At 40.7% G+C, this 12,398-nt stretch overlaps 1 protein-coding gene across 1 annotated transcript; it reads right to left on the bottom strand.

Moving 5' to 3' along the window:
• Positions 1-724: 724 nt before the first annotated feature.
• wsb1 (WD repeat and SOCS box containing 1) lies at positions 725-11,037 on the bottom strand. The gene is made up of 9 exons (XM_053873193.1): positions 10,697-11,037; positions 9,088-9,256; positions 8,347-8,612; positions 8,144-8,275; positions 6,042-6,142; positions 3,371-3,543; positions 3,185-3,298; positions 2,800-2,907; positions 725-1,630 (listed from the first exon to the last, which is right to left on the bottom strand). Exons 1-9 carry the CDS (start codon positions 10,734-10,736, stop codon positions 1,468-1,470), a joined length of 1,266 nt encoding a protein of 421 aa, XP_053729168.1. The 5' UTR covers positions 10,737-11,037; the 3' UTR covers positions 725-1,467.
• Positions 11,038-12,398: the final 1,361 nt, after the last annotated feature.

Genomic DNA, 12,398 nt, shown 5'->3' with positions numbered 1-12,398 from the left:
AACAGTCTATAACTAGCTTGACAATAGACATGTTAATGCCATCACTGTCAGCAGACATGTTGTTGTCAAGACTTGATACCACATCCAAAATGTCCTCTTTGACTGGTCACACTTATGTACATGGATGTTAGGGTAGGACTCCTCCCACTCCTGCTTTGCACTGGCCCATTATTTTGTTGCCGACACTGACTTGGTGAATATAGTTCCAAAGTTCACAGGGGGAAAAAAAAACATTAAATTCCTCCACTACGTCCAGTTCTTTCTTCTATCTTAGTGTCTCCATTGTTGATCAAATTTGAAAGTTGTATCTTTTTGTTCATGTTTACCAATATTCTCTTGAGTATCGTTCAGTTCTCCCTGGTGTTCCTGTTATTTTGCTCTAGCTTAAAACTGAAACACGCTTTGTTTGCCCTTTTCGTTTTATCTGTTCTTGTATCTGCTCATCGAGAGAATGCCAAGAGTGTGCAAAGCAGTAATGAGAGCAAAGGGTGGCTATTTTGAAGAAGCGAGAATTTAAAACATGTTTTCAGTTATTTCAACTTTTCAACTACATAACTCCGTTCTTGATGCCATAAGTGAGAATTTACAATGTTAATAGTCATGAATATAAAGAAAACACAGCTGTGCCTTGTTTAGCTCCACTTTGTTTTCACGTTTATTTCTACTTATTTCCCCATATTTGCACTTCTGCAAGTTTTGCACTCAGGAGATCCAATTTCCTTAACCACAAATATAACAAGTGTTTTTTTAGTCTTTATTTTTATGTAGAAGCACAAAATACTGTGAATCACAAGAAAAAGTTTACATTCATGTACAATTCAGAAAATCTCTTCACTGCTGTAGCAATATTATAATGTCCGGACTCGCCACACATCTACATCTTGTGTACTTTGGCATTATTGCTGACAGATGTTGAAACAAATAGTTAGCCACAGTGACTTAATGTGCATGATTCACACAGAGTTCAATCACACTCAGTTCCTCAATTTTTGTCTTGTAGTCAGTCATAAAATTGACTACTTAATGAAACGCTGAGCATGGAGACAGGTTCACATTAAAAAGGAAAAATGTGAGGGAAAAACTGGGAGAAATCAATAGAATTGTGAGAATGTGAACAAATACATCAAGAAGATAAAACTGTATAAAGACAAGTGTGCAGTAAAAAACAAACTTTTTTTGCTTTAAGCTTCAGACAACTGAGGTGCAGCTTTCCTCTGGTCCAAAGCAGCTACAACCTTAACAATACCTACAAGTGTAAGTGGTGGTGCACATGTCCAAATTTTCATCTCCTGATGATGAGAGTCAAGAGTGGCTCAGATTGGGAATTCTCTGTCTCTTTCTCTGTATATATATATATATATTTGAAATTTGACAAAATTCAACTTGACCATTTTCCCAAAGCTCGTTCAGTTTAACATTAAGACATCAGTCAACAGTATGCCAGCTTTTAAGTGGGAGCCGCAGGCTTCAAATGACTCTGTAGGTCAGGTAGTCCCGGAGTGGTCTGGGAATGGCCAGGGCTTCCACATGCTGGGTGCTCATCACTCGTCTAAGGGCCATTCTGGACATGTGTTGAAGGCTGCTGACGCTACGAGGACACTCCCAGAAGTGCACAGTACCATCTTGACTCCTACAGAGACAACAATTACAATCATGAGACCGAGGGACACAACAAGTTTCCTGCACATTGATGCACTGTTAAATCAGAAAATGAAAATTACTGATTAAGTTGAATTGATGTCCTCTTGTCATTGCACAAGGCTAGTAGATGTAGAAGTAGATGTTACTGCTTTGGGACACAATTTGTCAAGGGGTGCCGATATTTCTGACTTCTTGCATCCCAGAGGCCGCATGGTCGACTGGTGGTTAGCACCCTCGCCTTGCAGCGAGAAGGTTGCGATTTCAATGCCCTATGTTGTCCCCTTGTACGTATGGGTTTTCTACGGCTTCTCTGGTTTCCTCCCACCGCCCAAAGACATGCTCACTAGGTTAGTTGGACAAAATTGCCCCTAGGTGTGCATGTGTGTGTGCCCTGCGATGGACTGGTGACCTGTCCAGAGTGTATTCCCGCCTCTCGCCCAATGACAATGCAATGCAATGCAACCCTGAACAACGGTTAATTGACAATATGTATCTTCCCCATGTGCAACAAAGCTGGCATTGTCACTGAAAGTTCCCACTATGGACTGCGTCCATAAAAGTTGTTGGATTCTGGGGACGCACACTGCATCAATGGTGGATTTTATCATCTTTGTCTCAGTAAATTGGTGCGTGCGTGTTAGCAACCGCATTGTATGTCAACTAAGCGTCCATCCTTATGTGCCTGCACGACTTCATACTAATCCTCAAACAATAAGCAATAAAGTTGATCAAGTTCAGAAAATATTTGGAAATCTCCCATTAATTTAACAGTACTTTTTATAAACAAAAAGAGCAATTCATTTTTGATTAATCACAAGTTGCAGTAGTGCAGTTTATCATGACTTAAAAAGATTGCTAAATGAAAAATGAAAAATTTATTTTAGTAAGAAGGGTGTCACATTTTTAATACGAGTCTCTTTGAAAACCCATGCTGCTGCTGTCACTAAGAGTGAGAAGAGCAGTAAGCAGCACAGTACAACCACACTTTAAATGCCTGGACATTGCACTTATAAATTGGCAGAAAAAAATCATTAATAAAAGTCCAGGAATGGAACCCAGGCGACTCATATATAATTGTTGTAGAAAATTGGTTAATTAACAGATAATAATACATGACACAGTACATGAAAAAGGAGTGTGTGTGCGTCTGCTTCTCACCCGGCAGCAAGAACACCCCCTTCAGCTGAGAAGGCACAGCAGAGACCATTGGATAAGGAGCAGATGGCCTGTGGAGCTCGTTCCTCCAGATTCCAGAAACGAACAAGCCTGATGAAAAGACACGATAAACAGGTGATAATAAATATGATAAACAGGTTTTTAATCCAAAGGGGGACCAAAAAGGACACAGAACATTTGCAGAACTTTTGTTCGTAAGCACGAGGCAAAACGCGTTGCAATGCAATCCTGTTTTATCTTGAAAGAATGAGGCCATAACCACTCGTGGCACACTCACTCTTTGATGCTCATGACAGTGATGTACACTCACGTTGTTCACAAATCCTACCCATTAATGCCACAGTTCATTTCAAATTTAAGAACACACCTGTCATCAGCAAGGCTGGCGATGTGGCGGCCATCAGGGCAGAAGCTCACAGAGCGAACCCAACGGTCGTTTGCTCCACCAGCAAAAATTGGAGATGGAGGCGGGAATAGATGACTGCAAAGAGGACAATAGCAAAAAAGAAATTACACCCTAATCTCATAAGACTGATAATCTTCCCAATCTCACCCGAGCTCCATAAGAATGGCGGCCTTTTGGTGGTCCCATATGATAACCCTGGTGTCATGGGAGGCAGTGGCCAACAGCGACCCATCAGGTGAAAACTCACAAGACACCACATCATTGTGGTGCCCCTCCAGTTTCTGGATCAATGTATATTTATCCATGTTCCATAGGAACACCTGCAACATGACACCAGTTAGTTAGTGAATGGCCCCAGCAGAGAAAATGAATATGTTCTATCATGTCTAAAGATCATGTCAACATTTAAATAGTAGTTAAGGGGAATTAACCAACTTGCTCAGTGTTATTGTTGTTGTTACACTGTTAACCAGACTCATGCTTATAAAGTAGTAATGTTTCAAGTCAAAATGAAACAATTGAGTTTTTGTGTGCAGTATCCATCACAAACTTTGTAAATATGTCTTAAAAGTGTGGCAAACTACATAAAACAAAACATTTGCTAAATATGCACAGGACTCATTTCACGGTATGAAAAAGAGAGAGCGAAACAAGTATTAACTTAAGATAACATATTGTTACTCCACAGGTTTCCCATTTCAGAGTTTTAGTTCACTGTGTTTACAATAGGCTCGTACGTCCGGCAGAAGCAAACGAAGAGAGACAGATACTGCAAGAGAAAAGAATATTTTATGGCCAAAGGGCTCACACCTTTGGCAAAGTACAAATATACATACAAATACAAACACATCTGTGCTCACAGACAAACACAAAACAATGTCAAGTCATTTTCAACAGTACTAATACTTTCATTTTTCGAGTCAGCACTTCAGCAGACCACTATACAGTTTGCTATTTGCTATTCACTACCAAAGCCTTTTAACACACTTATTTTGTGGTTTTGAAAAATACACTTGTACAAGAGGATTGAAGAGAATAGTAAGAAAGCATTCACTCGTTCTTTTACAACAGCAAAAATGAAGAAAATAAAATAAAAAAAACATTTGGATGGAAACCTCTGGGGACAGATGTCAAGTACATAAACTTGTTTAACCCTAGAACACAAACGTCACAATTAACAAAATTGTGTCGGGTTTTGTCACCCAAGAGGAAATACCACTAATGAAACGATGGCCAAGTTGAATTAACCATAGCTCAGTTCACTAAGTCTGCAACCCTGTGACAGGAGAGCAGTCATCGATGACATCACATAAATAGAATGGCAGGTCAAAGTGTCTATACATTTGCAAAGTAATAAAACCACCTGATTGAGCGACTATTTCACAGCTGGCATTTCCATTATGTTGCCAGTGAAGACAGCTTGTGTTTTTCCACAATGACTGTTTACGCATGTTCCAATTACTATAAGAACCTATGACTAAGCAATCTTTAGTGAGACCACTAGAATGAGATGTGGCGAAAAACAAATTCAGACATCAGGCATCATGAGTAAATCCATAAACACTATTGCCGAAACCTAACCCTATTGTGAGATTGGTGCAGGGAAGGATGTCGACCACCAATTATGTCAATGGGCTCACAGAAACTACCCATGCAACTCAGAGAGCTGCAATAAAATGAATACCATATGACCAAAGTTGCATGGATGAGAATAGTCCAACGTTGGTGTTCTAGGAATAAACACTAAAAACACTATAAACTGTTACTTGTGTGGGAAAGTACTCAGTGATGTTTGTATCAAGAAACTACTCTGAAAGACGTGTAGCGCCTTTTGTATGAAAACAATGGTGATTCCAGTTGGCAGGTCACTCAGCAATGAAGCTATTTAATACGACAGAAGCAAGAGCTGATAACAAAACTCTAATTAGAGACTGTTAACTGACAGCAACAGGAGTTCTGACCAAGAGCCATAAAAGAGAGGTGTGTGTGTCTGTGTGCACTGGGTTCTATTTACAGTTCAGGGTTGAGGTTGTACATGACAGGTGGTGTGTGAGGAAGGACATAAAGTTCATTTTCCAGCAGTTGACTGAATTTTTTTCTTGCCAAAACTAACAGAAAAACTGCGACAGCAGAGGTAGACAGACACAGAGCAGCACCTACGTACTGAGTGAGCAATGGGCTCAGGTGCCAGGCTGCCCCTGCCGGGCCATGGGCACTGTGCATCCCCGGTTTACACCGGCTGCGCAAAATGTCAGCGCGGCGCTCCCCTCAAAACCAATCACACATTGAGCTCTGCCACCACCTGTGACAGGAAGAGCAAGACACACACACTGTAGGGACACACAGAGCCTTACAAAGCTTCCACTATTTATCTATTCCTCTTTACAGCAGCAACATTAATGGAAACACTAACTATGGATTGCCAATTGCAATTTTAGACTTGCCTGCCCTGACGATCTTGTGACAGAACAAAAGTAAAGGGGACAGATGAATGTTTCAAATTGACTTGTGTACTAACTTCAAATTCAAAATACTAGTGAAATATGTTTGTTCACATTTAGCAAAAACAGTCAGTTAAAAGCATCCTTCGGCATGCATACACTTGAGCATTGTTTTTCATCATTGCCAACCAATGAAAACATGCCAATGGCTGAGCTGAACTTGACATTGTGCACATATATTTCTGGTGGCCATGACACGCTGTAGCTCAATTCAAAATGGCTTCATTTCTATGTTGATTTAGCATGACTAGTCAGAGTCTACAGCACAGAGCTTGCAAATGCAGCATAATGACTTACAATGAACTAGATATACTTACTGCTTTCCCAGCACCAACAGAACACAGTATGGAGGAGTCAGGGGAGAAGGCGCTGCAATATACCCAGTTCGGATGCCCCCAAAGGACCTTCACCATATTACCTGGAAAGAAAGGTGGCCAGTTTTCGAAGAGATACAAAGTGCTTCAACCTACCACATTCAATTGGATTGCATGCCAATAAAAAGTATCATCATCAGTAGGTATGGGGGAGTACTGTTACCAGGCATCGCCTTACTGGCCTTATTCCATGGACTTTCACACCATGGATTCTGTCTCAAGACAAATTTGCCTCATAAATCCAATGTGAACTAGGTATGCAGCAATCTCACTTTTATGATCCCAATACCGATACCTGGTCATCGAGTATCGACTGATACCGATCTGACACCAGTGTTTAAGTATTCTTTCCATGTGATGGGATAACACTGGTCATGTTTTGAGTAAAAGGCATACAAACAACTTCATATGGAATTACAAACTGTCTGTGTAAACCCCAATTTCCACGGGGTGCGTTACTGCAACTGCAGCATAGTTTTTCAAAACCAATGATTTATCAGTCTGTGAATCTCCACCGGTGACAGTGCAATGCCACTGCACGGGATTCTATTTCTTGCATAGCTGTGTGCAGCACTGCCTCAACTTGGAGTGGAGTGGAACGTACAGGGAACAAATCCACCTGTGAAAATTTCATAATAAAACAAGCTGCATTTCACTGTGAGAGCAAAAGGGAAATCACAGCATGGACTGCAGCTCCACGCTACATGAAATCTAAACCAAAGCTCTGCACCTGGCCATTTGAGTGTTGATGACTGTCGTTCATGATGGTTGTTTTAATTGAACCTTTGACACAAGAAACTCTCAACACTTGAGATTTGATTAGATCCACCTATGTGTGTGTCCGAAGAGAGTGCAGAAGTATGACCCGCTCCATCTCTGCGGCGAGAGAAACACAAACCCAGACGAAGCACCATGAGGAGATTCAGGAGCATTTTGTTTATGATTAATCTTTAAGCACGTTTAATTCATTGACATTTGTAGTTACAAAGACTCTGTGATGAATTTGTTTGATGATCCGCAGATGTGAGTTGGATAGCACGTTGACACGTGATCCAAGTTTGTTAGGGAGTTTCGCATGATAATTAACTAAACCTGTGTCATGTGTTTTTTTAGGTAGGCCAAGATAGGCTTCCTGGATCTGCAATTTTTAACCGATAACCAATCCCACTTTAAGAGCCTGGATTGGGTCAATACCAGGATTGGTGCATCCCTAAAGTGAACACAAACAAACCTGACAGCTGTTGACTTGTGTCCACCTGGCACACACATAACCCTGAGGCTTGCATCCACACCAGCGAGAGTTTGACAGAGAACGGGAGTCTTTGAAAAGTGGAGTAGTTCATGTGTTAATATGCTATATAATCTAGATGTTTTGACTTTAATACGGCGAATGAACATTCAACTTAATTGATATGTATATTCAATTTAATTAACAATGCAGGATTCTTGCAGTTTTCTCTGGTGTGCTCGAGCAGCTGGGCAGCTCTCATCAGTGCACACGGTAGCAGTGTTTGTTTACATTTAGATTTGGTAGCTCCAATTATATCACAAGATGGCGGCAGTGTTTGTCCTCCTGACGAGAACCTTGTCAGAATTGCAATGTAATTTATGGTTGTAAATGCAAAAAACAAAATTGTTTCCTCTTTCTAACTAATATATTCGTCAAATCGAAGTCAGTGTTGTTTTGAGATTATAAAAAAAAAGACTGATGAGAACTCCTTGTGTATGGTATTGACTGAGTAATAAAATGATGCATCAAAACAAAGTAGGGACATAAATTTGGATACATTTCAGGGGGGTTTGTATTGATCTCGGATTCCAGTGGAATGTTTGTTCAAATAAAATGCCCCAAAATTCTCAAATTATGTATTGGACAGTTCTTGTTGAGTTTGTCTTGTTACTGCATGGCATGTATATAACAGATCAAGAAGTTGAGAAAAATACTGCAAGTTAGTTGGAACCTGAAATACATTTCAATAGTATGGTTTTACTAATAAAAAGTGGTACCTTGTATGAGACCTTCAAAGAAATTCGGTTTTACATACCATCATCTTTGAGGTCCCAAACTCGCAGTGTCTTATCTCTGGATGCAGACACCAGCATAAGACTTCCATCAGGCGCAAAGGTCAAATCTCGCACAATATCAGTGTGATCCATCAGATTTAACAGCAATTTCCCTGTGGCATTGAGAAGTCAATAGTAATGAACAGGTCAATCCAAGTTATTTACATAAATAGACTTAACTCACCGCTATAAACATCCCAAATCTTGATGCGTCCATTGCTCAGACCACTTGCTAACAGCAGCTGGTCCTGGCCAAACTTGAATCTGTGCCATTCGATGTTAATACAGCGACTCTGCTTCTCTGGAACAGAGGAGCCAAACGCTAATCCCCAAACAATGTCACCACAGTCTATGGTGTGTTCAGGAGGCTCTGGTGATACATCGCTGCTTTGGATGGATGAACGACGGGGACTTGCAGCACTGGTTTCCTCTGCCACTTGGCCCACAGAACTAATGGGCGAAACAAAACCGATTTGAGTGACATATTTTTAATTTACAGTATGTTTCAGCACAGTTGGTGTATTTAGTTTTGAGGTCTTGCTGAGCACTTGGCGAAGTAGTAAGGGGAGCCAGCAGTCCTACAGTATCTGAAAGGGCCATCACCTATTTCAGCAAAAAACTAACAGTGGCGGCAGAGATCATGCAGTAGGGCTCTCTTTGTTTGTGAACACAATAACTTCAGAATAGTGAAACATACTGTAGTGAAACTTTCAGGGTTGGTAGGAAAGAAAATTTGATGGGTGATTCATTGAGACTCTCTAGCGTTAATGCCATCTGCTTTCCATTACACTCCGAATATCAACCATTAAATATATCAACAATATAAGTGTAGGGCAATTATACTGAGTACTAATTTAAAGAAATTGGACCAATTGTGGGGCTGAAAATACAAATCTAATGAATGTTATAATCCAAAATTACTTACAAGTTCTTCAGACATTTTTTCCAGGGTATTAGCTTGACGATACGATGTCCCTGTGACCATGCAAAGTAGGAACCATTTGGTGCAAAGGCGACTGTCCAAGCCTCACGTCCAGACTTGGGATCGTAGGGAGACGCAGGTACCCGAAGTTCTCCGACTAACTTAGCCTTACCTGGGGAATAACATATAATTGCTACAGTCATCGACACAATTCATGGGATGTTTTGTCTAAATACATCAACAACGCTAAGGAATTCCATCTAGCACACAAAGATGTGTGCATGGTTTGAGCAGCCAATCAGATGCCCTTGTCCGAGACAAGCCCCCACGTGTTGGCTGCTCAAACCAGGCAAACATATTGTGCAACGACAGAAGGTTGGTCATATTTGCAGATGGAACACATTCTATACGTGCCTAGAAAGATTGACGATAAGAACAATGTGTAACACATTAGTGCACAAACAGCAATTGTTGAGCAACACTACCTTTAACTGTGAGAAATGTGGGGGGGAGTTCTAACAGTAATGTAACCTTTAAATAACGTTCAAAATCATTTTCCTTTCAGCCTTGAACACAGACAAAAAACAGTCAGCCATCCTAGTAACTGTTTTAAATCACCATTTCAAAAATGGTTCTTCACAGAGTGAGATAGATTAATTTTTGATTTATTAACGTTAGTCAAATCAGTAACTTAACTGTGCATCACATTCAACAGAAAATGCTCAAATAAACTCTTGCTCAAATTAATATTCAGGTCAAAATTTTCAAATGTTCGGATGTTCCAATTATTATCATAAACGCAATCATACAACAAATAATGAACTCAATGATGCCGGAAATCCGTACGTATTTTCCGGTTTATGAGCTTGAAGTGTACTTTGCTTCCATGAAGAACTATGTTACTGACCTACATTCCTACCATCTACATAAAACGAAACAAATATTGTTAAATATTATGATATTAGGCAAAATCACACGGATCATTACGCATCATCAGATGACGTATTGATGTCGTGTTTATCCACTGGCGGTGTGGCTGCAAATGTTTCAAGGTTGGATGTCAGCGTTAGACACAATAACAGAAAGATCACATGTTCAGCTGTAATGTCAGAATGTTACCCTGCCCTGTTCTTTAGTGCGAATACACCTGTTTCTGTTGACTGAAGAAATGAAGATGAACATGGTAAAACACTCCAAACTAAAATAGGTAGGTGGGGTGCACACTCACTGAATAAACAAATAACGTGACGTAGCAGGACGACGTGCACGTACACCCATCACGTAATGACTCACTCTGCCTCTAAACGCGGAGGGATACATCTGACCAGTCTGCTTCTGACACAGAAACGCTCTCAGTGCGACTGATACTACTACGGCTTTGCGAATTCGTCGAATGTTGCTTGTTATGTTGCCCTTGATACAACAAATCGCATACATACAACACTTCATACACACGAGGCCTTTAAACCGTGAGGCCAAATATACAGCCAAAAAAACACTCATGCTTTTATACTCGCGTCACATTGTAATGTTATCGGACAGCGGTTCAGACGATGGCTTCGAAATAAATAAAAAGGTTTAGGTCACACCAAGGAATTATCTCACGACTTACCGATGTCACTTCTGTTCACCAGATCTGGAAAGCTTGCCATCTAAATCAGGGCACGGATGGGAGGAAAAGTGTCAGGCCGTCGTGTCAGGAAAAAGCCGTGCAACTGATGCGGACTTCAGCGACTGCAGTCGAAATCCCTCCGCCAAACCTTGAGTCCCGGTGAAATGCGGTCGTATTCTTTTTGTCGTCAAGACCCGTCAATTGAAAAACAACTTTAAGCCGAACGCCGTCGCTTTGGAGGTATCAGAACCGTGTGTTCCTCTCCTGGTACAGTGGGGCTGTGGCCTCTCTCAACCTTCTGATGCATGTGAGCATGAGCATCACAGGAGGGTCCACACTGAACGGTGGGTGGAGTCTGTTACGTCATGACCGTTCCTATGGCAACAATCTACGACGAACTTCCCCCGCCGTCTTCCAACTCCATATTGTCTTGCCAACGTAACGTATGCGAAACGCCAACGTGCGAAATGCCAATTCCAATGGCTACTTTGGAAGCTGCTGCATTCAAAAACCCAGTCAAACAGCGACATGTCCTGTAGAGGGCGTATGGATTGTAATAGTCAGTTCATTGAATCTCGTCCATCAAAATGATCGCATCTTTTTCGAGTTCTATCGTTGACAGCTTACTGCTATTACAGTGTTTATTCTCGCCCATGATGGAGACATGGGCGAGATACAAATAACTGGATACAAATAACCCCCAATTTAAATGTCTTCACTCATATTTTAGAGGTAAAAAGATTAAAATGTCCCACTTTGGCCTCAGTCACATTTTTTTCAGACATTATTGCATGGTAATAATGTCCAATAAATGCATGACATGAGAGGAGTTCAAAGCAGTTAGGAGTTCGAGCTGTAGCTACAATACATATCATCATGAGGAGTAGTCTTAACTTTCTTGGTAAGAAAGCTAAGACTAAATTAAGACTAAGTTCAGGCCTGCTGTTTGTCGACATCTGAGCAAGTAAGAGGTCATCAATGAGATGTTATAGCATAAATAAAATAATCAGAGGAAGACAAAAAAGATATCCCTTTTATTTTCAAGAAAAGCACACAACCATGAATGAGACAAATGCAAATAAAGGTGATGATTTGCAATATACAGACAGATAGATAGACATCCATCAATGAAGACATTTTGCTTGTCAGAGGTTCCTTGTACACTAACAGAACTGTGCCAAACTAAACACTCACCATTGATGTGTGTGCACCAATCCCATCAAATGACTATACACACAGATTATTATTACGCCTCAGAGAACCAGGCGTCCGTAAGATCAATGACTGATTATGTGACTTAATATAAATATAAATAAACATGCCAAAAAGGAGCGTAATCTCTAGCCAAAAAAGAGGCGTGATAGCAATGTTCAAGCTCAGTTGAGGTGGTGCAAGTTTAACAGGGATAATGTTTGCATGTTCTTTAACTTGATATATAATATATTACATTATAATAATAGCTTTTGTGTTCAGAACCAGGTAGACTGCATCTAAGCATATTTCTTGGGTCATTCCCTCCATGCCTTCACATCTTAGACTAGTTTTGAGGAGCATTTCTACACCAAAAGGTTTACATTTATTCAACCCTGTGTTTCCCTCTGAATGCCTGCAATTTGCCTCACATCCAGGTTACAAACCAAATTGTGACGTCGGTGAAAACCCTCTGTAAAGGCGTACAGAGTACAGACCAGTGCTCATTCTT

Source organism: Synchiropus splendidus, chromosome 8 (assembly GCF_027744825.2).
Source record: "Synchiropus splendidus isolate RoL2022-P1 chromosome 8, RoL_Sspl_1.0, whole genome shotgun sequence".
NCBI classification, from domain to species: domain Eukaryota; kingdom Metazoa; phylum Chordata; class Actinopteri; order Syngnathiformes; family Callionymidae; genus Synchiropus; species Synchiropus splendidus.
Note: the sequence above shows the minus strand (reverse complement) of the source record. Positions and strands in the feature narration are given on the sequence as shown.